The sequence below is a fragment of the Enhydra lutris genome, unplaced genomic scaffold, assembly GCF_002288905.1.
Source record: "Enhydra lutris kenyoni isolate GAN:26980312 unplaced genomic scaffold, ASM228890v2 scaffoldscaffold37, whole genome shotgun sequence".
Classification (NCBI taxonomy): Eukaryota; Metazoa; Chordata; class Mammalia; order Carnivora; family Mustelidae; genus Enhydra; species Enhydra lutris.
This window is the reverse complement of record NW_019154121.1, coordinates 26,951,001-26,976,138: the sequence shown is the minus strand read 5'-3', so window position 1 is coordinate 26,976,138 and position 25,138 is coordinate 26,951,001. Positions and strand designations below refer to the sequence as shown.

Sequence of the window (25,138 nt, the reverse complement as noted above, 5' to 3'; positions counted from 1 at the left end):
TGAAATAAGACCTATAAAGCACTTGTAACACGTTCCAGCATATTCTAAGTGCTCAGTACACACTACTTATGGGGAATAAAGTTTAGGGTATCCACAATGTCACCTGGCAGAGATAGGACCCAGAAACTAGGGGACCAGCAATGGGTCATGGGGACAGCTGGCACATATGTCAGTTCTAGAAACAAGAATGGCAGCCTCTGTCTTTTCTTTTTGCTTGCTGGGTCACATACATCTTTAAAAACGTTCTTCTGTTTGTAGGTGATATAGGCTTTTGGTGTTTGATTTTATTTCATCCACAGGTTGGAGGATATTAAGACAGTATGTGGTTGAGACATGAATGTACTCAGAGTTCTTGGACTCAGAGACCGGCCACCCTATCATGTCACTTCAGAGCCGGGTGCATTGTCCCGTGTTGGGGACGGGGCCGTGCGTGCGTGGTTCACATGGGGCAGTCAGTGTGAAGCAGGGCGTTGGGGACTGTGACTGCGGAAAGAAGGGTGTTTGTGTGTGAGCGCTGGGCAGCCAAAAGGAAGACTGCGGTGACTTGGGGAACCATGGCTGGTGCGGATGAGGCGGAGGTCAAGGGGCGCTGCTCACAGTGGAATTAAGCTCAGTGTAGGCTGTTAACTTTTCTCTCCTTGAAAGTGAAATCTGGTGCCAGATCACACCGGGAACAAAGCTGGAGCCAAGGTCAACTCGTAGCAGCATCCCACGGACCCATTCCATGAGTTCCGGCTGCTGAGAGCCCCGCCTGTCCCTGTTTCTTTCCTCTAATCTGGATACTCCTCTCTTCCTTCGCTTGATACCCTTCTGATAAATCCCCTTCTCCTGCCAGTTTGCTGACTTCAGTTTCTTACGCCACGAAGAATCCCGACTGACACCGGCTTGCTCCTCGTTTCCGCTCCCAGCAAAAGAAAGGCACGCAGACAGTCAGTGGCGCAGCCGGCCCTGGCTTTCACTCTGAAACACACAAAGTTCGTGTACAATACCCATAGTAGGATTAACAACTCCAGTGCGAATTAAACTTGGCTTCAGAATCCTTGTAGAGGACAAGCAAATGCATCATTTTGTGGGCAGCTAGAAATCTTCTGGAATGAGTGAAAGCAGATGCTGCTAAACCAGCCTCCCTGGTTGTCCCTCCTAGTCTCTCTCTCACGCACACATACACATACACACACACACACACACACACACACTCATGGACACACTCCAACCAGGATGCCTTGTTGGGTCCGATGAGAATAGAATAAAAGTCACTGGCGAGAGGGTGCCCACAAGCCAGCATGTCTGAGATCTCTGTAGGGAGCAAGAGACGGGGTGCCGGCTCGCTCATCTCCATCCACAGAGAAATGCACTTAGCAAGGTGCCCACAGATCATCATCAGGATATTCAGGGAAAAGCCCTCTTGCCAGACCTTTGCCTGAGATTTCTTCCCAGGAAAATTAGTGGGATTGGAGGGAAAGAAATTGCCACAAGCCTTTTGTGTCTTAGGCGCAGAGGGATGCCCCTGCTCCTCTCAAGCCACTAATTTTCTTGCATTTGTGCAGACGGATCATTTAGACCTGAATGTCCCCCACACTGAGCGACTGTCTACTCACCCTCCTTAGGCCTCATTGTCCTCCTCAGCAAGATCAAAAAGAGAGTATTTAATACGAGAAATTGCCGTGGAAGTTAAATGTTATTACACAATGTGTAATTGTGCCTGCCTTATCACTGTCCCTGGATTATAGTGAAATAACATAAAAGCTCCGACAGCGTAGGATTTCTTGTTTAGTATTTGGGGAGGAGAAAATATGTAGGAAAGATTTCTGCCAGCCCTGTAAGTCGTTGCTTTCTGTTAGGACAGGGCTGGCAAAAACAGAGACCAGGTTTTACCTCTTCGTTATAGGATGCAGGCAAAAAGCTGGGGAGCAGTGGGAATGGGTGGGTTAGTTTCAGGGAGAGCTTTGCCGGGAGCTGTTAGCAGAGCTAGCCCGAAACCACAAGCCAGACAGGGTTGTTGCCTGTACGGTGAAAGGTCGGGAGGCTTGGGAAGGTCTCTTGGTCCCAAATAGTCCTCCGTCTGCCTTGTAAAGGCTGAAATCTGGAATGGAGGGGAAAACATGTTTCCCTTTCTTTTTTTCAACAGCAAATGGTAGCTCAGAAATTCCCCTTCACAAATTGTGTGGACTTCCTGTGTCAGGTCTGAATGGACCCTGTCCTGGGGGCAGAGAGGGTAAAAGGGATCAGACCAGGACCCTGAGGGAAGGAGCCACCAGACACCCCTGGAGCAAGGGTCTTCTGTCTCCTTTGGATTTTCTTCTGAGCACCTGTATGGCCCAACTGCCCATGGGTCTCATACCTAGATGTTTCCATGGCACTTTCAAGTTCGCAGGTCCTAAAAAGAACTCAGGATCAGCCTGGAGGTGCATCTCTGGACACGTCACCAGCCTCCCTCTACTCTGTCTTAGCATAGTGCAGACTCCCAGAGTCCATTCCTGCCAGCACGCTCCCAGTTTCCGAAGAGTCCACCTCTAGAATAGTTCACCGGTTTCCGACTTCCTCTCTCCTGCACGATCACACCCGCCTCCTGCCTCCTTTCAGGCCACCTCCACAACTCCAAATCCCACTGCATCCGGGGCCCCATCCTTACACCCTTCACTGGTGCCGGCTTCTTAAACTTAACTGCAAGCTGATTCCCAGGATTAGGGAAAGAGTGCATTTCTCTGGTTTAGACCCTGGGAGAATAAATTGTCCCATGTAACTTTGGGACCCCATTATGGGGTTTTCTTTGGGAGTCTGGACATAGCCACTGGGAGAGGGTCTGGTTGTGGCGATGAGGGCTGACTTTCCAAAGCTACCTTGTCCCCTCGCCGCCCCTCCACCCCGCCCCTCGGGAAACCCTGCTCCCTTTAGGACCTGGAGGAACCAAGTGTGGGGGGTGTTACCCCCTCCCCGCCCCCCGCGAAGCAGGCACCGGAACAGCTCTAATGGGAACCAGCAGACATTCCGGGAGGGCTCACAACCCAGGGTGTGGGATTCCCGTTGAGACCTCAGTGGACCGTGAGAGGCGCTGGGATGCGAAGGGGGGGGAGAGGTTCCCGAAAGATGGATCAGTGGGTGGGGGCCCCAAACCCCCAGCACGAGGACTGCGGGAGCGGGTCGCCTAGGACCCCGCGGCCGCTCACAAGGGTGAACCTGACCTCTCCCGGAAGCCCCATTGCGCCGCTCTTCCCTCGCTCGCCCGCCGCCACCCCACTTGCGAATCGGGGCGCATGTGTAGTTTCCCAGCGAGAGCGGACTAGAAACGCTCTGCAACAAGGGGGCCACCCCCAAAGTCCCCCGAGAACCTCTCTGGCAGCGTCCTTAGGGCTGGGAGCCTGGAGCGGGACAGACTCGCCCGGTAGTGGCGCGCAGCCGCCAGCCCGAGTCAGCTCCGGGGCGTGCGCGTCTCACCCCACCGGACCCTGCGTCCACCTCCCCCGCCTCGTCCCGGCCTTCGGTCGCCGCACGGGGCAGCGGGGACAGTCGCACGTGCGCGGGTCCCCGGCGTCCCCGGGGAGGGCGCTGTGCCCGCGCGCCGAGGAGGGTCCGGAGCGCCGGGTGCCGGGGTGCGGCAGCGGGGTGGGGGCTGGGGCGCCGGCCGGGGAAGTGGGAGGGGACAGGTTGGGGGGTGGTCTCTGAGGAGGAGCCAGGCTGGCCTGTATTGTTCCACACTCGCCGCCCCCAGCGCGCGGCGCCCGGCCGCAGGGCGCTCTGCTTGCCGGGGTTCCCCCGCCGCCGGACCCCGCGACGAGGCCCGAGCCTTCCAGCGCGCGGGAGACGTCTCTGCCTGGGGGTCCCGGCTCCGAGGACCGGCCCGCTCAGGTGGGGCGTGGGGAAGGGAGGCAGCCGGCGCCGGGGGGGCGGGTCTCCTCCACGGCGGGAGCGGGAGCGGGAGGTCCCCGCGGGCCGTCCCCCGCAGCGCCGCCCCCCACACCCCCACTCGGTCCGCGGGTCCGGAGGCTGTGCGGGCGGCGCGGGAGCGAGGGTCCCCGCCTCACCTCCGCCGCACCCCGTGCCCCGCAGGGTCATGGCCGCGGGACGCCACCGCCGAGAGCCGCCGCGTGGATGCCGGGGCGCCCCTCCGTAGCGGGGCGCAGCCTCCTCGTCTCCCGCCCGGCCGGCCGCATGGGGGGCGGAGGGTCGGCCCTGAGGGTCTGCGCCGACCACCGCGGGGGCATCAACTGGCTCAGCCTGAGCCCGGATGGGCAGCGCCTGCTGACGGGCAGCGAGGACGGCACGGCCCGGCTGTGGAGCACCGCGGACGGCCAGTGCTGCGCGCTCCTGCAAGGTACACCCTCCTGCCGTCCCCGCCGTCGGCTCCGCCGCAGCACACCTCAGCCCTGCGGCCCGCCGACCCCTGCCCTAAAGCCCCGCCCCGCCCCGCCCACGGCGGGGCCCTCGTGGGGCAGCGCTCGTGGGGGCCCAGCGTGCGAGCCGCCGAGCGCGCGCGGGGTGGGGTGCGGAGCCCGCGGGGCGGGGGTGCACCCACTGCGGGGGGCTCCCTTCACCTGTCCGCCGGGTGCAGGAAATCGCTGCAGTGACAACGGCCTTAAGACTCCCCCGGAACCGCACCTCTGCGTACTCCCCGCGCTAGGCAGCGCCTTCCCCCGTCCCTCGCTGTCCGAGTGGCCTTTGGCCGGACATTTCCTCCAGGAGCCGTTGTGGTCACCACTGGCGCTTGCGAGGTGCGGGCGGCACCGAGCACGGCCGTGCCCGGTCCTCACACTGCTGTTAGCCCACTCGTGCAGACAGGGAAACTGAGGCAGGAAGTAAGTTGTCCCGGGTCACACAGCCTGTGGGGGGTTGAGTTGAAATCTGAACGCCCCCTTCCCCATCTAGCCTTTCTTTCTGCTCTGCTCTTTCGTGCCTGCCTGTTTCTTCTGCTGGAAAATGAAAGGGTGTGGGGGAGGGATGGATCAAAGTTTTTCAAAAGGGAGTTGTTAAACCGATTTAGCATATCTGGAAACGATGCATGGCAGGAGGCACGCATAGTAGGAGTACATACTGGCTGGGTTTTTTTTGTTTTTTTTTTTTTAGATTTTATTTATTTATTTGATAGACAGCCAGAGAGGGAACATAAGCAGGGGGAGTGGGAGAGGGAGAAGCAGGCTTCCCAGCAGAGCAGGGAGCCGGATGTGGGGCTCCATCCCAGGACTCTGGGATCATGACCTGAGCCAAAGGCAGGCTGAGCCACCCAGGTGACCCGACATACATACTGTTTTATGAAAATTTCACAAGTGCCTACATACGGGTTTATATTTGTGTATAGTCACTGGAGGTGGACGGCTTTCATACCCTGGGTCCCTGTCACATGTCTGCAGGCCAGGGCTGTGAGTCCCCGCTCCAGCTCGGCCCCTGGTGTCCCCTGAGCAGTGGGTACAGCCCCTTGGAGCACAAGGTTCTGCACGTGGTTATTTATCACCGCCTGGTTTTTTTCCACCACAATCAGCAAATCCTGGGTGGCCTCCCCAGGCCTTCCAAGTCCTGTAGGCACAGGGAGTACAAATCAGCTTCACTATTGGCTGAAACTGACTCGATTGGTTTTATTTTTTATTTTTTTAAAATATTTTATTTACTTATTTGACAGAGAGAGAGCACAAGCAAGGGGAGGAGAAAGAGAAGTAGGTTCCCCACTGAGCTGGGAGTCTGGGATTATGACCTGAGCCAAGGCAGACACTGGAGCCACCAGGCACCCTGACCCTATTGCTTTTAAATAAAAGCAGTTATGGTGGATATTTCACAGCCCGGAGATGAATTTGGATTGGCTGTTACTTGCGGTCGGGGGTGATAAGGGAGAGTCAGTTACAAACTAACACATATTCCTCTGGCCACCCCCAAAGTCACTCCCAATGTCACACAGATTGACAGGCACTGAACTGAGGCTAGGAGATCTAAGATCTGTCCAAAATTTATAATCCAGTTGTAGTGCTTTTCCAAACATAAGACTCATCTGGAGGGCTTTCAGAAACATAAATTCCCAGATCCCAGTTCCAGTGAGGGCCCTGTGTGCGAGCGGCTGAGCGCGCGCGTGCGGGGTAGGGTGTGAACTCTAGAATTTGCGTTTCTAACAAGCTTTTGGCTGGATCTGATGCACCCTGACCCCGGGGAGCTCCCGGGCCTGGTGTCCAGTGTGGGAGCCTAGTTCGAAGGTGGGTGACCTCCCAAGTCGAGCTCCCCGCTCTTCCAGGGTGGTTCTGCCCAGGGCATGGGACTCTGCACCCAGGGCATCTCCAGAGCCCACCCTCCTGTCCAGCCCTGCTCTGCCATCACCTCCCAGCTCATGCCTGGCAACTCCCCCTCCACCCACTTCGGTAGCCCTCACAGTGTCTTGTCCCCTCAGGACACCAACCCCCACGTCCTGGTGAGGCGGTGCCTGCCCCTCTGGTGGCCTGCTTGAGAGCCATCCCACTCCAAGGAAAACTATCAGATGAATCACTGCTGCTCGTGTCTATCAGAATTGCTTCTGGGGCTGTAAGGGTTTCCTTATCTGGAAATCGCACTATTACACTCAACTTGAAAAAGAGTCTTTTGGGGCACGAGATACTCCTTGCGTGGCCCCCAAGGAAAGCAAGGTCTTGCCAGCTCTGTGACCCCAATAGGATTGGTTTGTATTAGTGAAATAATAACCAATGTCTTAGCATTTGTTTAATATCCTATATTTTATTAATATTCCTCAATACACTTACTTCTTTATCCTTTATAATTAATGCTCAAAACCGTGATGTGGGTAGAACCGACACAGGTCTATAGATGGGACTGGGCAGGCACAGATCTGTTTACCGGCACACGGAGCGTTTGAAGTGTTTTCTAGATAACCTAGCCTGTGAGGTAGGTTCTGTTGTCTGCCTGCCCTGGGACGAAGCCGTCATGGGACTTGGCCTGAGGGCACACTGCGGGACCGCGTGGACAGGTCCCCCCTCTGTGCGGCTCCGGCTTGCATCAGGACAACCTACAGATCCGGGGGCTCTCCTGACCCCCCACTCCAGGCTCTTTCTACTCCTGTTGTGGAAACTTCCAGATTGGGGTGAGTGCCAGCGCCTGCTGCAGCTCTGGGCCCCTAAGAAGGTTCTGGAGAAGAGCCTGTTGGCGGGGGACCAAGCCTGGATTTCTGGGGCAGCGTGGCTGGTGTGGGCAGCTCCTACCGGGCATTCTCCTTCTGCCCTCGAGCTTCTTGCTCTGCTCAGCTCCCCCAGGGGGCCAGCGGCAGTTGGGGGACCCAAGGCTTTTCTGTGAATCTTGCAGCATTTTGAAAGTTTACGCCAAGGGATGTGCTGGAAAGGAAGAATAGGACAGTCCCTTGTGTGTGGGGTCTCGGTGGGCAAGTTGTCACCCTTGGTCCTGGGGAGCAGGCTGAGTCATGAGGGCCCCCCAGCTTCCCTCTCTCGGGGGCTCTCTCTTTTCAGTCATTGGGACTGGCTTTCACCTATAGGCTTATGGCCCAATTATTCTGTAAAGGGAAGAGTCACATTTTATGGAGTTATCCTCTCCCCCTTTTTTCCTTATCCGTCGGGTACCAGTCATTCAGGGCACTCCGTTGGCTCAGTGAGATAAGCAGCATGTCCCAAGATGACCGTCCCCATCCTGAGCTGTTCTCATGTCGTAAGGGACCCGGCCTGAAGGTTCCAGCCCTCCGCGGCTGTGCCACAAGCGTCCTTGTCTTCTAGCAGCATCTCCTAGCATGATGGGGGCTGTTTGTTTTTAATTCCACGGGAACAAACGGCACCCTCCTGTTTGCAGGAAGCCTGCTGGTGCCTGCCCATCTTGATGACCCCTGACCCCTACCCGCCATGGGGAGGGGGCAGGGAGGCAGGACAGGACATTACTAGTCGTGAGCCCGGGCTCTGGAGCTGGGTGGCTTGGGCTCAAATCTCATTACTTATCTTTTCATGCCTTAGTTTCTTTATCTGTGAATTGGGATGATAAAATAGTCACCCAGTCTTATGAGGTTATGGGGGGGATGGGAAAACTGGTCAGTAAAGAGCTCCTGGCTCCTGTTAGTGACCTTGTCTTCCAGGCTCACATCAATAAGCCCAGCCTGAGCCAGAGCATCTCCTTGACGCGGTGCCCGGCCAGCCCCAAACTCTTCGTCCTTTGCTCCTGAGGCCTGATTCTGCCATTCAAGGCTGGGAAGGGCTAACTAGTCCTCCCGTGTTTACGTGGGCAGAGAGGCTCTGGAGGGAGCCTGCCCTCCTCCCTCTTGCTCCAGGACAGTATTAACTCTAATAGAAAACATGTAGCATCAAATTGGCCATCTTAACCGGTTTTAAGTGTACCGTTTGAAGATAGTAAACATTGATAAACTTCTGCCATTACCAAGGCCCATCTCTAGAACTTATCTATCCTGGAAAACTGAGATGGTGTCCACTTCAAACAATAACCCCTTTCTCCCACCCCAGGCCTTGGCGCCCACCATCCTGCGTTCTGCCTCTGAATCTGAGTGCTCTGGGGACCTTCCTTTGGAAGGCTGCGTACTGGTCTGCTGTCTGCCTCTTTTTGCCCATTCATCTGTCCGCAGACACTTGGGTTTCTTCCACATGATGTGAGAAATGCCGCCATGAGCTTGGGTGTGCAAATACCTCTTCCAGGCCCCGTCTTCTGTTTCTTTTGTAGAGACCCAGAAGTGGGCTTGCTGAGTCATCTACGTATTTTTTTTTTCAAAGATTTTATTTATTTATTTGAGAGAGAGGGAGAACACACATAAGCCGGGAAGAGACGGAGGGAAAGAAAGGGGCAAGCGGATTTCCTGATTAACAGGGAGCCTGACATGGGGCTCGATCCCAGGACCCTGGAATCATGACCTGAGCCAAAGGCAATCGCTTAACCGACTGAGCCCCCCGGGCACTCCAAAATGCAGTTTGTTTTAAGCATGGATGTGGCTGACGGAAGCACAGGCGGGTCATTCATTCTTCAGCTCTCCAGCGGCCAGCATCTGCAGGTAGTGAGCTCCCCGTGGGTGTCCACTGAGGAGGTCACAGAAGGAGGCCGGAGAGCTGCCTGGTGGAGGGTGTGGGCTGAGAGGAGCGGGATTGGAAGGACAGGCCCTGCGGTGGCACCAGCCACAGGAGCTTCCTCCTGTCCTGGCTGGGAGCTTGGGGCAGGAGGCTGAGTCTCCCGTGGCTTTGTCAGACACAATCTCAGCCACACCTTCCACGCGCGGGACATGTGGCCTTCGCTGCTGTGGCTTGCTGATGTCACACACCCAGATACAGTTCCACCAGGCAGGAAACAAAAACGGCACCTCAACACAGTAGCTCAAGGCCAGGTTGATAAAAAAAGACCCTTGCCAAAGGTGGGCACGGTGTAGGGGATCCCCCAGATCCATGGCTGGTACCCACGGGGCTCTCAGGGCTCCCAGACCTGGAGGAGCCGGGCCCGGAGCCTTCCCGGCAGCCCGGAAATGGCTGTGGAGAGGCCTCCCTCCAGGGAAGTGTGACCAAGGTTTGAGGTTTTAATGGCTGTGGGCCGGCAGATCCTGACCCAGGTCTCCTGCGGGGCTCCCAGCTGTCTGAACCCAGCAGGCAGTGGGGGGGTGGGGTTGTCAGGGAGCCCCCAGGGAGTGGGGGTGCCACAGGGAACAGGCTGGAGAAGAGGAGAGGGACAGCAGAGGGAAAAGAGGCCACGCTCTTCATGCCAAGTTAGTCGAACGAGTGTTCCAGCTTGGCCGGTGCCCATGGCAGCCCACCTCTGCGGCTGCAGACCACAGGAGGCCCGTGGCCCAGTGGCTCCTCCAGCATGTGGAGGGGCGCTTCGACCCCCAGCTTCTAGCGAGTCCCAGGGTGTGCGGCCGGGGAGGCGGGGAGGGCCGACTTGGCAGAAAACCTTGAGCCTCAGCATGTCCTTTTGAACATAGTAACTGCATCTTATCTGCATTCTTTCTCCCTTCAAAAATGTTTATTTTTAGTTGGGCTTTTTTTGCTTATTCTACCCAATTCCAACAGCTCACGGTGGTGGTGCTGTGGTCCCTGGAGACGGGATGGGCCGCCCCCCCTTGTCCCCAGCCTCCCTCATCCGTCCCTCCCCGGGGGACCCTGTTGGCTGTGTGCAGTGGACCCCGTTGCACGGTCTGCAGACTGCGGTCAGGGACACGCTCTGCAGCCTCTGCCGGCTGGGCTCTGAGCCGGGGCTCGTTCAGCGTGGGTTTTCAGACACGGAGTCGGTGCCCGGCATGCAGAGGAAGGGGCTTGTCCCTGGGAGGCCCTTGACTGCTGCACGGAATGTCAACCAGCCCTGGGCTGGCCCCCGAGGGGCAGAGGATCAGCCTGGCCCAGCTTCAGAGATGGGATTTTTTTTTTTTTACATTGCAAAAATTCTTTTCATTATTGACTCTTCAAGTCTTTGTTTATAGGTATTTTTATACATGTCTCTGTGTATGTATATATATTTAAAGTTTTATTTATTTTAGAGAGGGGTGGGGGGAGGGGAAGGGGGAGAGAGAATCCCAAGCAGACTCCATGCTCAGCACCGAGCCCGACGTGAGGCTCCGTCCCTCGACCCTGAGATCACAACGTGAGCTGAAACCGAGTCACCCCTTAACCCGCTGCGCCCCCCAGGTCCCCTACAGGTATTTATATTTGTATCGTATACATCGTTCCTCCTCCTTGCGTGGGTCATGCAGTTGGTCCACATCCCTGGGCTAGTGGCTGTGGCTTCGCTGAGGACGGGTGCCACGGCTTACTGGCCACTCGGCTTTCCAGTGCTTTTCTTGGCCTTATATACACACATGGCAGGTCGCCTTCCTGCTGTCAGACTCTGTCGAGTAGGGACAGAAGCAGCCAGGAGGCGGCCCATGCCCCTGCGGACGCCTCTCCTGGCTTGGCTGTCCCCCGACAGTGCAGCCCCGCCCCCGGAGGAGGACTACGGGGGGCTGTGTGCAGGGCCGGCTCCGCTGCACCCCACTGCCCTCGGGGCGCCGGGCCACCTTCCAGCCCTGGAAGCCAGGGGCCTCCTCAGACGCCGCTGAGCACCCCCATGGCAGCTCTGGTTTCAGGGTAGTTTGTTGACAATCTTAAAATATTTCATAAACATTTTGGGATTGGCAAAAAGCTGGGCTGTGTTTTGCCAAACATTTTGCCCTTGACTTTTAAACTGACGTGTATTTTAAGGAAACCTAATCTGCGTCATCTCCCAGTGTTTACTTGCTTCGCACAAACGTTGTTTTCTTAGAGGCCTGGTACATGCTCTCCAAGAAGACTGGAAAACATGTCTTCCTTCCTTTTTTTAAAAAATTCTCTTTCTTAGAACGCAGGGAGTTGGGTTCTTCCAAAAGTAAACTGAGCTAAAACCCCAGGGCCAAAAATTGCCCATCAGCTGGAAACTGCCCAGAAGATTCTAAATCCCTGTCTGGGGGTGCCTGGGTGGCTCAGCCAGTTAAGCGTCCGCTTTCAGCTCTTCATGATCCTAGGGTCCTTGGATCGAGCCCCACATCGGGCTCCCTGCTCGGTGGGGACCCTGCTTCCCCCTCTCCCTCTGCTGCCCACTCTGCTTATGTACTCTCTCTCTCTCTCTCTCTCGCTCTCTCTGTTAAATAAATAAATAAAAGCTTTCAAAAAAAAAATCCTTGTCTGATACCAGATATCTAGACAGAATTTTAAAATTCAGTTGTGATCTTTAACGTAATTCATATATCCCACACATGTAGATATTTGAATTAATCAATTTCCTCATCTGTGAAATGGATCTTAGGTATAACATTCCTTTGATTCTATTGATTTTCTGGTTGCTGGATCCTTTTTTTTTTTTTTTTTTAAGATTTTATTTATTTATTTGAGAGAGAAAGCATGAGAGGAGAGAAGGCCAGAGGGAGAAGCAGACGCGCTGTGGGGCTGGGAGCCCGATGTGGGACTGGATCCTGGGACTGCAGCACCATGACCAGAGCCGAAGGCAGTCGCTTAACCTACTGAGCCTCCCAGGCACCCCTGGTTTCTGGATTCTTTTCAAATATACTCAGCTTCAGTTTGCTATCAGGTCTCGTTATCAGGGGAATAAAAGGTTGTTATTGGGGTGTCTGGGTGGCTCAGTCAGTTAACTGTCTGCCTTCGGCTCAGGTCATTATCCTAAGGTCCCTGGATCGAGTCCTGCCTCAGGCTCCCTGCTCAGTGGAAGCCTACTTCCCCCCGTCTCTCTGCCTGCCGCTCTGCTTGTGTGCTCTCTCTATCTCTCTCTGTCAAATGAATAAATAAAATTTTTTTAAAAAGTTATCTGAGGGACGCCTGGGTGGCTCAGTTGGTTAAGCAGCTGCCTTCGGCTCAGGTCATGATCCCAGCGTCCTGGGATCGAGTCCCACATCAGGCTCCTTGCTTGGCGGGGAGCCTGCTTCTCCCTCTGTCTCTGCCTGCCATTCTGTCTGCCTGTGCTTGCTCTCTCTCCCTCTCTCTCTGACAAATTAAAAAAAAAAAAATCTTAAAAAAAAAAGTTATCTGAGGTGGAAACATTTTTTTTAACATGCATAGGAGTCCGTGCAGGTGTAGAACTAGTTCAGGCATAGAGAATCTTTGCATATATGGGCCTGTCTGACCCAAAAATGCTGATCTTAGATTCTAAACAGATTTAGATTTTATCATGCAGGACTTTAAAGGATTTTGTTGTTGTTTTTTAAGTAAACTCTATAACCAACATGGGGCTCCAGCTCACGACCCCAAGATCAAAGTCACAGGCTCCGCTGAGCGGGCCAGCCGGCCGGCCCTGAGACAGAGCCGGGTGTATGAGGACAGGCCCTGCTCTGACTGGGAGCGGAGTCCTTCCGGGGCTGCTTTATAAGCCAGGCTGGAAGTCAGAACACCGATCATCGCCCCGACAAGGTGGACGAGCAGATGCCTTTGGCTGAGCCGCAGCTCCGTGAGGCCCTCCGTTTGTCCCCAGACCTCCACCCTCACTATGCCTGAGCCTTATCCACCATTTCTGCCAAACACCTAAATTCCGGCCAGAGGGGTTCCCTCCTGCTTTGGCGTGGGCCGTCTTCCCCCCGGCTCTTCTCCCCTCCCCTCCCGACACAGGCCCCGCGTGGACCCTGCATCACCCTGGCCGCAAACGGCCACCATCCGGCATTCACCCAGTCTGCGCGCCTGCCCCACGAGACGGGGACGTGCAGAGGTGACTCAGTGGCAGCACCCAGAGCTAGGCCGGGCGTCTGGCCCCGAAGGCCAAGGCCCTGGGCTTCGGTACTTCCTGCCTCGGTGACAGGGACAGTGGCTTTGTTCAACCACTGAGTGAATACAAACAGCGGAAGAGTCTGGAGACAGACTGACGGAAAAGGGGGAAGGAGGAAGAGGAGGGAGAAAGAATGGGAAAAGAGAGAACAAGAGGACCTGGGGGGTCAGAGAGAGGGGCCCCCTGAATTTCTCCCGGCAGCCCACATCTCCTGAGCCTCCCAGACTGAAGTTGCCCCTTCGAAGGGCTGGTGATCCTGAGCTCGTCTCAAACACGCCCCAGCCCTGCTTTCTTCGCGGAAGGGAGACTAAAGCTGCCATGCCCCGCGCTCACGTGTCCCCTCGTCCGCAGGGCACGAGAGCTACGTGACCTTCTGCCAGCTGGAGGACGAGGCTGCCTTCACGTGCAGCGCTGACCACACCATCAGAAAGTGGGACGTGCGCACCGGGCAGTGTCTGCAGGTCTTCCGAGGACACACGTCCATCGTGAACAGGTCAGTGTGGCGGGGGGGGGGGGAGGTGTCCAGGGGACAGAGAGGGAGGCCGTGTGGCCCCTGCTGCTGGAGGAACTTAGCTTCTCTGGGGAAGACTATGTGCAGACGCATCCGAGGTCGTCAGGAGCACAGAGGATGGGCGTCCCTGGACGCATGTGCTTCAGGCACGACATGGGCTGCATGTGGGGGTTCCGCAGGCAGCGGCTGGGGAAGGGAGGCCCCACCAACACGTTGATTGTGCCTGGATGCCCCCCTTGGGGACCCGGGCAGCGCACTGCCCACTGCTAGGCCCAGGGAAAAGCGATGGAGGCCACAGCTCCTACTGATGGGAGCAGATTCCAGAGGAAGTGGCCTAATTAGTACCTGATGGTCAACCAGACGGGGTTGTTGTGAAGACGGAGTGCAGGGTATTTTTAAACGTCCCCTTTCCGTGTTGTCGTTGAAATTTCCCACCCCATCCTTCTCAAAAACGTTTGAATTTTTCCTTTCCTTATTAAATTTGGGTCTGAGCTGAGCCATGAAAATTCCTTTGCTAATCAGATCAATTTGACGCTATTTATGTAACTTGCGGTGGCCGTCTTAGACTCCCGAGGGAGTGTCCGGTATGACCAGGGGTCTGGGCACCTGCCCACCTGCAGTCAGAGCTGTGCACCCATAGGGCAGGAGCAAGGTACCGACCCTCCACAGAGACGCAAGTGTTGTGCTGGCTCGGAACGCCTGTGAGGGGACAAGGTCACCTTCCCACAGCCAAGCTTTTCCCCCGGCCTCTTTAGCTGGAGCCCGCCGGGTCCCACCCGCCTCCAGGGGCGAGCCCACGAGGGGGTGCAGGACGTCCCACCTCCTGCTGGTCGCTTCCCGACACCCTTCCTTGAGAAAGCGTGTGACTGGGGGAAGGTGTGGGTATGTGGGAGTCTCGTGCCATGAGACGGGGCGGCGGGGAGAGGCCGCATCTCAGGGGATAGGCGTGTGCCCAGCTTGTAACCGGAAACTCTCAGCTGCTCCTCAAAAACAAACCTGGGTAATTGAGGCCAGAAATTATGCTCTGCGGGGTTGCAACTCTCCTGGGCACACACGCCCCATACACACACGTCCACGCGCCCCACATCTGAGGGGTCGGGGTCCCAAATGGACCGATCTGGGTAGACGCTAAGTCTTGCTTAGCTGCTGGATTGCATTACTGAGTAACCTGTGCCCAGGGAATTGACTGCTCTGTCCCCACACTTATGACACATGCCCGGTGCAGCTGCCCCACCTCTTTGTGGGCTCCTGGGGGGCCAGAGGGCGGGGGACTCAGGGCTTCTTAACAGGGGTGTGTGAACAGACTTTGATGTTAAGCAAAGTTCTATAGTGAAGACAAACGTGTATTTCCTGGGAAGAAGTTCTTAGTATTCATCGAAGTGAGACTAAAGTCATGAGTATTTGCTGCCCGGGAGGCCTCTCCTCTCCCCATGGGTGCAAACAGAGCTCCGCTCCGCCCACACGAGGTTCTCCCGGCTCACTGAACACAGAGGACACCAGACAAAGGGCCCTCCTGACGGCCTGTTAGGCACCCCTGTGTGGTCTGACCCCTGCCCCTACCCCTGCGAAGTTTGACCCCTGCCCCTTACCCCTGCGTGCTCTGACCCCTGCCTCTTACCCCTGTGCTCTGACCCTGCCCTTAGCCCTGCATGCTCTGACCTCTGCCCTCTCCCTGTTCCCACCAGGATCCTGGTCGCCAACAACCAGCTCTTCAGCAGCTCCTACGACCGCACAGCTCGAGCCTGGAGCGTGGACAAGGGACAGGTGGCCCAGGAGTTCCGAGGCCACCGCAACTGCGTGCTGACCCTAGCCTACTCCGCGCCCTGGGACCTGCCCGGGGCTCCCTGCACCGAGGAGGTTGGGGGGCTCCTGGTGACGGGCAGCACAGATGGCACGGCCAAGGTGTGGCAGGTGGCTAGCGGCTGCTGCCACCAGACGCTGCGGGGCCACACGGGAGCTGTGCTCTGCCTTGTGCTGGACACGCCCAGTCACACCGCCTTCACCGGCAGCACTGACGCCACAATCCGCGCCTGGGACATCCTGAGCGGGGAGCAGCTGCGGGTGTTCAGGGAGCACCAGGGCTCTGTCATCTGTCTGGAGGTGAGATCCGCCTGGCCCTTGCCTGTCTGCCAGGGAGGCCCCCGGGTCGCCTTCTGAGCCACCACCCGCCCCCGAGTCCTAGTTAGCTTGGGCCGAGGAACAGAGTACTCAGTCAGGGACAGTGTCCATGACCGGGACAGATGTCTCACCGCTCTGGGGCTGCAAGTCTGAGATCCAGGGGTCGGCGTGTAGCTGGACGTCTTCTCACGGCGTCGTCCCTCTGCATCCAGGTGTCCTCTTCCTATAGGGACTCCAGTCCTATGGATTAGGTCCCACCCCTGTGACCTCATTTTAACTTAACTACGTCCTTAGAGACCCTGTCTCCGAATACACCGCCCTCACAAATACGAGGGTCACCGCTGTTGTCAACATAGGAATTCTGGTTTCTTTACGTGTTAAGGGAAGGTTATGTCTACCCAGAAACACTGGTCCCTCATTCCTCAATCCAAAAGTTCTACAACATGAAGTTGGGTTTTTTTTAAGGCTTGGCACAAAAACGTCCTTGGCGGCGAAGCCTGGCCCGCACAGATAGGAAGCTCGCTGGAGCTCACTTGACCCCATTTCCTGGGACTAGGCATTCCTTTGCTGTAGGAACACGAGTGTGTTGCTCAAATCCCAAAACTCCTGAAATACATCTGCCTCCAAGGTTTTGGATCAGGGATTCTGAGCGTGAAATCGGGCCCACCCCTGGTGGTTGTGAGGGCTCCACGGACCAGCAGTGGGTGTGACCCAGATGTGAGCCCCTCGGGTGCCTGGTAGCTTGCGCTGTGGTTGGCCATCCAGCAGATGCTGCCTGTGCTTGTATGTGCTCATTGTACACGTGAGAGGCTCAGAGGGGGTGAGCAACTTGTCCAAGGCCTCACAGCTGGTGAGGGGCAGCATAGAAAGGTGTGATGGGGCCTGCACCCTGCTGGGCTGGGGGAACCCCTCCGGCAGTCTCTCCCCCGAGGCGGGATGTCCGGAGCCCATCTGTGCTCTGCAGCCTGGCCCAGCAGCTTCATTCCCCTGCCCCGAGAGCATCCACGGCCGGAAGCTGAGCAGAGAGAGGCCCGAGCCCCAGGGGCCTCCACAGCAGAGGCCCAGGCCTGCTTGGACGGATCGCACAGCAGGGAGATGGCCCCTGAGCCCCGTCCCCCCAAAGCTGTCTTGGCTGAGGGAAGTCTTGCAGGTCCTGTCCTCTGTGACATGCCCCCATCAGGGTCTGTGTGCTTCCCCATGTGCCTCGGGCCTCCTCTGGCTTCCCCAAGCTGCCCGGCTGTTCCCCGTGGACGTCCTCGCAGGAAGGCAGCCAAAGTGAACAGTGAGGTCTTAGGCAGCCAAGGACAACACGCTTGGAGCGTTTCCTGGGGCTCTGGACTCGTGATTTGTACTTTTGAAATGGAGCTTCTTGGTCACTTGTAAACACAGTGCGACAGGCCCCACATTCTTGGGACATACTGTGTGGTGAGCAGGAGGCATCATCCCTTTGCCACAGCCGCCATGGAAGCTTAGGGCCCCCCTTGCGGGGACTCAGTGGCACAGAGAGGCCTAGGGGCCCACGAGGACCTCCAGCCCACAGGCCACACTCACCAGCTCCCTTAATTTCAGGTCCGTGGGTCTCAGTGGGCAGTTGGGGAAGCGTGGTCCCTGGAGGCTTTGGGGCTGCCTCTGAAGTGACGGCTGTTGGGGATGGTCAGGACACACAGGGGCAGGAGGCCATACGTGTTACCCGAGATCCCACCGCCTCTGCCGTAGTGAATGGCCTAAAGTCAAGTCTGACCTGGGCTGTGGCTGGGGTGGGAATATAATCTGGACTGGTCAGAGCCCTGTCCTCCAGGAACTTATAGGGGGAACCTGGGGCAGCCGCGGGCACTGGAGTGGAAAGGGGCCCAGAGTGTGGCTGTCGCTGGGCGGGTGTGTGCTCGAGGTAGGAAGGCGTGGGCCATGGTAAGGATGCCGGGGGCCAGTCTGTGCTCGCTCCAGGCCTGCCGCCTGGTGCCCCAGCTGAAGGGCCTCCTCTTTCCTAAGCCTTCAGGGGTCCCTGGGCCCCAGCACTGGCACAAATGGCTCTCTCCAGGGCTCCCAGCCACCCTCCTTGCCCGGCTTCCGGTTCTCCTCTGCTTCGCTGCTAACCAGAGGGGCTGGGTGGGGACTCTCTTGGCTGCCGGGATTTGGTCTAGATGAACCTGCAGAATTATTTTAGTAGTCGTTGCCCTTCCCTTGGGCTCGGACACTGTCTATCGGGGCCAGGGGAGCTCCTGCAAGGGGCCTCCCACGCCCCATCCCTTCTCTCCCAGGCCTTTGCCTTCTCTCCTGTGACACTGAGCAGGGGTGTGAAAGCCACTCTGGTCAGCTGGGGCAGGCGGGACATGGGGAGCCTGTCTCCGGGGCTCCTCCCTCCCCACCAGGGCAGCCCCGGGAGCCCTTTTCTCCGCTGGGACGATTAAGGGAACCGCTAGTGCGGCCGGGCCTTAGCTACAGGCGGATTCCCAGGAAACTTTCAGGCACGGAGGGTTCTTCAGCAGCAACTGCGGACAAGAGACGCTGACCACAGTAACGACACGGACGAACATTCTGTGGCCCTTGCTCCTAGAGTGCCGAGCGCCCCCAGGCCTTCTTCCCGCCCGCCATGGGAAGGCTCTGACACGATGCTTCTCTCTCGGTGCAGGGGGGCCGTTGGGGCCGTGGCCGAGGGCAAAGCGGCAGGATTCTCGGGTGCTGGAACGGGCCGTTGGGTGGGTCCCCACGGCAGGGTCTTCCCCGCTCGTCCGCATGTCCCAGTGAGCCGGCCCGCGCCCCTCCCCCACCACACGGAGCGGTCTGGGCGGGATCCGAGTCACCTGCTGCGGTAGCAGCCCGGGTCCAGCGCCGCCCTCCCTCCTCCTCCCCCCAGCTCGTGAACCGGCACGTGTACTCGGGCAGCGCCGACAGGACGGTCAAGTGCTGGCTGGCAGACACCGGCGAGTGCGTGCGCACGTTCGCGGCGCACCGGCACAGCGTGAGCGCCCTCAGATACCACGCGGGCACCTGTAAGTGACTCCCGGCCAGGCTGGCCCCACGCTGCCCCCACCTGCCTGCGCTGCCTCCGCCCTTCATGCCTCGCCCCCACCAGATCCTCCCGCGCTCGGGGCCTCTGCGCCCTACTTCTTTCTTCTTTCCTCCTGAGCCTCAGTGGCCCTTTGGGGTGGTCAGCAGCGAGAGAGCACAAGCAGGGGGAGCAGCAGGGGGAGAGGGAGAAGCAGGCGCCCCTGAGCAGAGAGGACCCTGGGATCCTGACCTGAGCCGAGTGCAGCCGCTTAACCAACTGAGTCATCCAGGCGCCCCCGCCCCAGGGTTATTTACAAATTACGGCCCAAATGCTTAGGAGCCCCAGGGTTAAGAGCATCTCACCGACACATTCTCATTATTCAAATGAGACCCTGATACCACTTAACTCCCGCCAGACTGAAGGGCCACGTGGGTTTGGCTTCACCTGGCATTACATTTGGCTACAGATAACAGAAAGCCCAGATAACAGTGCCTTGAATGAAACAGTGGTTTATTTTTCTCAGGTAGAATTTCTGATGCTGGCGGTACAGGCAGGAATGGATGGTTCCACAAAGTTCCCGGGCACCCAGTTTCCTTTGATCACTTTGCTTTATAGCTCTTAGCACACGTCTTCTATCTTTTAGGGAGCCTCATAGTTTAAGGTAGCTGCTGAAGCTCCAGCCATCATATCACGTTTTAGGCAGACAGGAAGAAGAAGGAAAGGTAAAACGATGTGTCTCTTAGCTGAGTGGGTCTCTTTAAAGATCTTTCTTGGAAGCCCTACCCAAAGACTTGGCATACATCTCTTTGCTGCCTGAAAGAGAGACTGAATAATAAAATCTCTTATCTGGGGATATTGCTGCCAACTTTAATCAGGTTATTTTTGAAAGAAAGAGGGCAGAATGGCTTATTGGATAGGCAAGAAGCTCTTTGTCCCACAGGTCTCAAACTGACACACCTGAGCTTTGCTGGCTCTATCCTGAGGCCTGGCTCATGTGCACACCCCAGACACATCCAGAAGACAGACACTGCTCCAGGAAGCAACCCCCCGCCCCCCCCACACACACCTCACCATACCTACATGAGAGTGGGGCTTCCAGGTTCCTGAACATCTCTTTCCCAAAACAATGCCCAGCATTACGTTTTGCTATTGGCCCCCCGTCCCTGCTCTGTTCTCGCTCTCTCTCTCTCTCTCTCTCTCTCTCTCTCACACACACACATACACTCACACTGAAGGAGCAGATGGGTGGGGGAGAGACGCAGCACAAAATTCAAGTTGACTTCACAGCACGGGTGTTAGATGAAGACAGAATGTGGATCTCTGAAAATAGAGCTTGAGATACCCTCGGGATTTAGGTGTCTGACACGGGAAAATTATTTTTTCCTTCTTCCTGGGTCCAAGCCTGTTAAGTGTGATTCTGGCTCTGCTCCGGAGTCAGGACCTCTGGTTTAAAAAGATTAAAGTCGCCCAGAGCGCCACCCCTTGGCAGCAGCTGGGATGGACCCCACCTGCGGCCCACTGTTAAGGAAACTGGTCCGTGGCCATTGCCAACAGGCTGCAGGGGGTGATGGACTGAATTCCTGACCCTCCTCCCCTCCACTGTACACCCAGCAGCCACAGTGGGTTGGGGTAGAGGAAGCAGGAAAGGAACAGAAGTGACCCAGGAAGGAAACTCACCCTCTAGAGACACATTCACCAGTAGCTTCAGCAGCAAGGCTGGGAATAGGCAGGTGAAGCAGTAATCTGGGTAGAGAAGACATCCTTGAGGCTGGGGACCCCCATGGCTTGCTCAGGCTGCTGGGTGGGTGCAGCAGATGCTGTGGGGACCACACCTGGGGCGCTTCTCTCTGCCACCCCTCAGGTTCTCTGCTCTAGAGTGCTTTCCTGTGAGGAGCAGGTTGGAGGAGGGCTGGGAGCTGACACCCCCAAGAGAGGCCCTCAACCAATGACCTGCCCCCCAGGGGTCCGGCTCTGAGACGTGGTCTGCACCTTCTCCGAGGGCCCCCCCTGTAGTCACCTGCTAACTCCCCTGTATGGACATCCTTCCTTCCTGTTTCTCTACCCACTTCGTGGAATGCTAGGCCAGATGAAGTCCTTGAACTCCAATCCTAGCGTCAGGGTCATTTCTGGGAGAATGCAGGCTGGGACCATAAGTAGACAACGGAGTTCTTGTGGTCAGTACTCAGTGTGGTCCCTGGCCGGCAGAACCATCGGCGGCTGGAACTGGTTAGGCAAGCGGGCTCGCAGGCCCCGCCCCAGACCTCCTAAGACAGAAACTCAGATGGGCTCAGCAATCTGCCTTAACCCCAGTCCAGGTGACTCAGGTGCTCGCCAGAGTCTGAGAACTCTTGAACTAAGTCTGACGTAGGAAAAGGCACAAGGAAGGCTGAATCCTGGCCCTTCACGGGGAGAGGTTGGGCAGGGGCGCTCTAGCGAACGCCAGAGGGTCTAGGCTCTGTTTGGAGGGCCAAGTTCATTACTGAGGAGGGGAAGGAGTGAATTTCTAGTTGGTCCTTGTCCCAGTAGGCAGCTCAGATGTTGGGGGGGGGGTAGATGACTTCCTCCCCCCAATCCCAAGGCAGTGGCTTTAGAGCAGGGAAGCAGGCCTCACCAAAGGCTTCCACCAAACGGTCTGAGCGAGGGCACCTGGGCCGAGGTGGTACTCAGGAGGGACAGGAGCCCCGGAGAGGGCAGCCGCGGTCCTGCAGTGCACGGGGAGGGGGGTGGTACCCTGAGTTCCCAGGCCCGTAGCAGGAGAATGAAGGTGCCGCCTCCTTCCTTGCAAGGAGCTTCCTAGCTCCCGCTAGTTCCCATTTGAACCTTATGACCTCCCGGTGCGGCGGGCGGAGAGGCCCGGGCCCGCCCCGCCGCACCCCTGCCCAGGCCCAGCGGCGCCCTGTGTTCACAGTGTTCACGGGCAGCGGGGACGCCCGCGCGCGCGCCTTCGACGCCCAGTCCGGAGCACTGCAGAGGGTGTTCCGCGGCCACGCCTTCGTCATCAACTGCATCCAGGTAGGCGCTCGCGCCGCCCCCAGGCTCTGCCTCGGCGGGGAGGGAAGGCCGCCCGCCGCACCCCGAGGCCGGGCTCCCCCGGCGGAGAGGTCGCCGGCCCTCGGCTTAGGTAGGTGCCGTTCGCGCCCACGAGCGAAGCTGCGGGCCCTGCGGAGGGGAGGGCGGCCCGGGCGCCCCCGCAGCGCCGCCCCACGCGCCGCCCCGCGCCCGCAGGTGCACGAACAGGTGCTGTACACGGCGTCGCACGACGGCGCGCTGCGCCTCTGGGACGTGCGCGGCCTCCCGTGCGCGCCGCCGCCGCGTCCCGCCGCCCCCGCGCGCAGCCGTTCCCGCCTCTTCAGCAACAAGGTGGGCTGCGCCGCCGCGCCCCTGCAGCCCGCCTGAGCGCCCCGACTCTGCCCGGCCTCGGTGTCCGTGGATTCTGAAGCCCCTCCCGTCCCGTGGATGGCGACCGTGCTCGCCCTCGGGGACCACGTCTCCGTCCCTGCCGCCCCCAGGCCGGGCCCCACCCCCCGAAGAGCGGCCCCGCACTCGGGTCTGCACCTGGGCCAGCGGGACCCTCCCGACCCGGGGTCTGCGGCCCCACAGCCCCCAGGGCCTGAGGTCCCCAGAAGCCAAGCCCGTCCTGGGGGGAAATGGGATTTCTTCAAAAAGCCGCCCAGCAGCAGCTGTCATTAAGTTTGGCAGATTATCTTGAGGACGCTGGTGAAGAACCGAAATACACGTCCTTCCACGCGCTCTGGAATATGTCTTTTGTTCTGCAAACTCAGCGGCCCGTCGGAGGGAGGAGGGGTTCCCGGAACAGGGGCTTCGCACACCCGGCCCGGGCCTGCCCCTCCTCGAGGGGGCAATGAGGGGCTGCGGCCCGATGACCCCTACTGTCACTCGTATGGGGAGTGGCCACGGGAGAGGCCCTTCGGCCTCTGAGAGTGACATCGGGGAGCCGTCACCCCTGCTCTGAAGCCCCCAAGTCGGCCTGAACCGAGGAGGGCTCCCCGCCGCCCCGTCTGGGTCTGGGGTCCAAAGGCTCGGGCAGTCGCCTGCCGGCCACGTGCACAGCGCGGGCGCCCGTGCGGTACGCGGGGAAGGGGTGGGCCATCCCTCAGCGGAGCTGCTGGAGGGGCTTCCTGGGGGAGGTGGGGCCCGGGCTCCGGAGAGGCCCCGAGGGGAGCCGCCCCCAGCTGCCCCCTCGTCACCTGAAGGGGGCGCGCTGCCAGCCCTCGGCTGGGGGCGAGAGGAGAAGCCGCTGGGCGGCGTCGGCGGTCGAGGGCTCGGCATGTGGCCGAGGCCCGGAGCCTCTGGTGCGGAGGAGCGGGTCGTGCACTGCGCTCACCGAGAGCCAGTGCGTCTGCGTCACGCGCCGGGAGGGGGTGCAGGTCCAGGCCTGACGGGTGGGGCCCTCCTCCTCAGGGCCATGAATAGGTACGGGATGGGCACCTGGGGCCGTGGGAAGGGATGCCTACCTTCGTGACTGCGCGCTAGGCCACACCCCGGGAACGCGGGGGCCTCCCCAGGAAGGGAGGCTGGCGGGGGAGAAGCAGGCGCGGCAGCGTCCTGGGGCTGGGCCTCGCGCGGGCCGGGGGCTGCCTGGCCGGCCTGCGGCGCCCACAGCTGCTGCTGCCCGGGAGCCTAGTGCAGCCCAGGGAGCGCCGGCACCGGGACCACCTCCAGTACTGGTGCCCGGATTTGCGCTGAGCCCGCAGAGGGGCGGCTGGACTTACCAGCCGCTCCCGGACGCGCGCAGCCGCTGCACGTTCCTGCCTCTCCTGTAGCCCCTCCGCCACCTCTGATCCGTCTCCTCCAAGCGCCACAGAGACAGACACAGGGGCTAGGACACACCCGGGAAAGAGCCCCGGGGCGGATCCGGACACAGGAGCTGCTAGAGATCTGTTCTCCCGCCTGCCTCCCCTGGACAGAGTAGGAAATGGAAACCTGGTGGGTTTTTTTGTTTTTGTTTTTAAAGATTTTATTTATTTATTTGACAGAGATCACAAGTAGGCAGAAAGTCAGGCAGAGAGAGAGGGAAGCAGGCTCCCAGCTGAGCAGAGAGCCCGATGGGGGACTCGATCCCAGGACCCTGAGATCATGACCTGAGCCGAAGGCAGAAACTTTAACCCACTGAGCCACCCAGGCGCCCCTGGGGGTTGGGGTTGGTGGTTTTTTTTTGTTTTGTTTTGTTTTGGTATTTATATAGCAGAGTGCATTCGGGTAATTTTTATTTCTCCAGCACACAAGGCTCTGTTAGATGTTGACGATGTTAAGAGCAGATGACCAGGTATTCTTTGCCCTTGATAAATAGGGCCGGATTGAGGTGGAGGCGGGGCACATACGGGCAGGGAACAGGCAGGAGAGGGTCACCAAAGCCAAGAGCTCACGGAATTTCATGAGAGGGATCGACTTCAGATGTGAAGAGTGCAGACGCCGGTGTCTCACTCCTGCTCCGGGTCCTGTGAGGGCCTGGGTATCCGGCCGCTGCAGCCCTGACCCCCTGCCTGCCTTTCAGGGCTCTGCAGTTGGACTGGCAGTCCTTCCCGCCTCATCCTCTGCCCCACCCCGCCCTCTGGTGGACCTAGAACAGCCGTGACCTTATGGATACGGCACACTTGGCCTGTCCTATATCAACTATTACATCCTCATTGGTCTCAGGTCTGGGATGTTCTCCTTTCTTCTCGGACTCTCCAAGGAGAGCCCCTCCAAGGCCCATGTCCTCTGGGACTCCTCCAGCCTCAGCACAGTCCCGTTTACTTGGGGACATTTTCATCACGGATGCCCTTTGCTGCTTCTCCTGCCCTCCGGAGCCGGGAATGGCACTCAGTCACTGCCTACTTTCACACAGCAGCTGGAGGCAAAGCCAGGACCAGAGCCTGCCTCCCAACACGGGACAGGCAGCCTTCCTTACGTGAGAGCTGGCCTCTCGGTGTTTCTTCGGGAGCCCATGAAGCGAGGTCAGAGCCCTGCTGGTGAGCTTCTGCATTCTAGCCTTTCCAGGATCATTAAGAACGCATCTGGGAGCTCGAAGCCATGCCTGGCCCAAGGCCAGGACAGTAACTGGTTAGCCAGAAGCTGCGATTCAGGCCCGAAATCCGAGGATGACACAGTCCCAGAGAGACCCCCTCATCACCTCGATCGTCAGCCACTTCAACACCAAGGGCGCAAAACCCTGTCCCCTCCTGCGCGGGCTCCTTCCCCACCATCTGCTTTCCACGTTTCATCCTTCATGAGAGCCAGCTGTGATTTCTTCTCAGAACTCCGTGCAGCAAACACCCTGGATCTCAATAAGAATCGAGACGGCCCAGGCGCGCTCCCTACTTAGAACACTTGAGGAGTTTGAGCAACTT

The 25,138-nt window shown here is 58.3% G+C and overlaps 1 protein-coding gene across 1 annotated transcript; it reads left to right on the top strand.

Moving 5' to 3' along the window:
• Positions 1-4,089: 4,089 nt before the first annotated feature.
• Positions 4,090-22,237, top strand: LOC111154483 (WD repeat domain 86). Its single transcript, XM_022514096.1, has 6 exons — positions 4,090-4,312; positions 13,522-13,663; positions 15,367-15,781; positions 18,654-18,789; positions 21,697-21,800; positions 22,014-22,237. The coding sequence occupies exons 1-6, from the start codon at positions 4,090-4,092 to the stop codon at positions 22,182-22,184; spliced, it is 1,191 nt and encodes a 396-aa protein (XP_022369804.1). The 3' UTR covers positions 22,185-22,237.
• Positions 22,238-25,138: the final 2,901 nt, after the last annotated feature.

Coding starts and splice junctions, on each gene's coding strand:
- LOC111154483 (XM_022514096.1), top strand. CDS start 4,090: ATGCCGGGGCGCCCCTCCGTAGCGGGGCGCAGCCTCCTCGTCTCCCGC. Junction 4,313..13,521: donor GTGCTGCGCGCTCCTGCAAG/GTACACCCTCCT, acceptor CCTCGTCCGCAG/GGCACGAGAGCTACGTGACC. Junction 21,801..22,013: donor TCGTCATCAACTGCATCCAG/GTAGGCGCTCGC, acceptor CCGCGCCCGCAG/GTGCACGAACAGGTGCTGTA.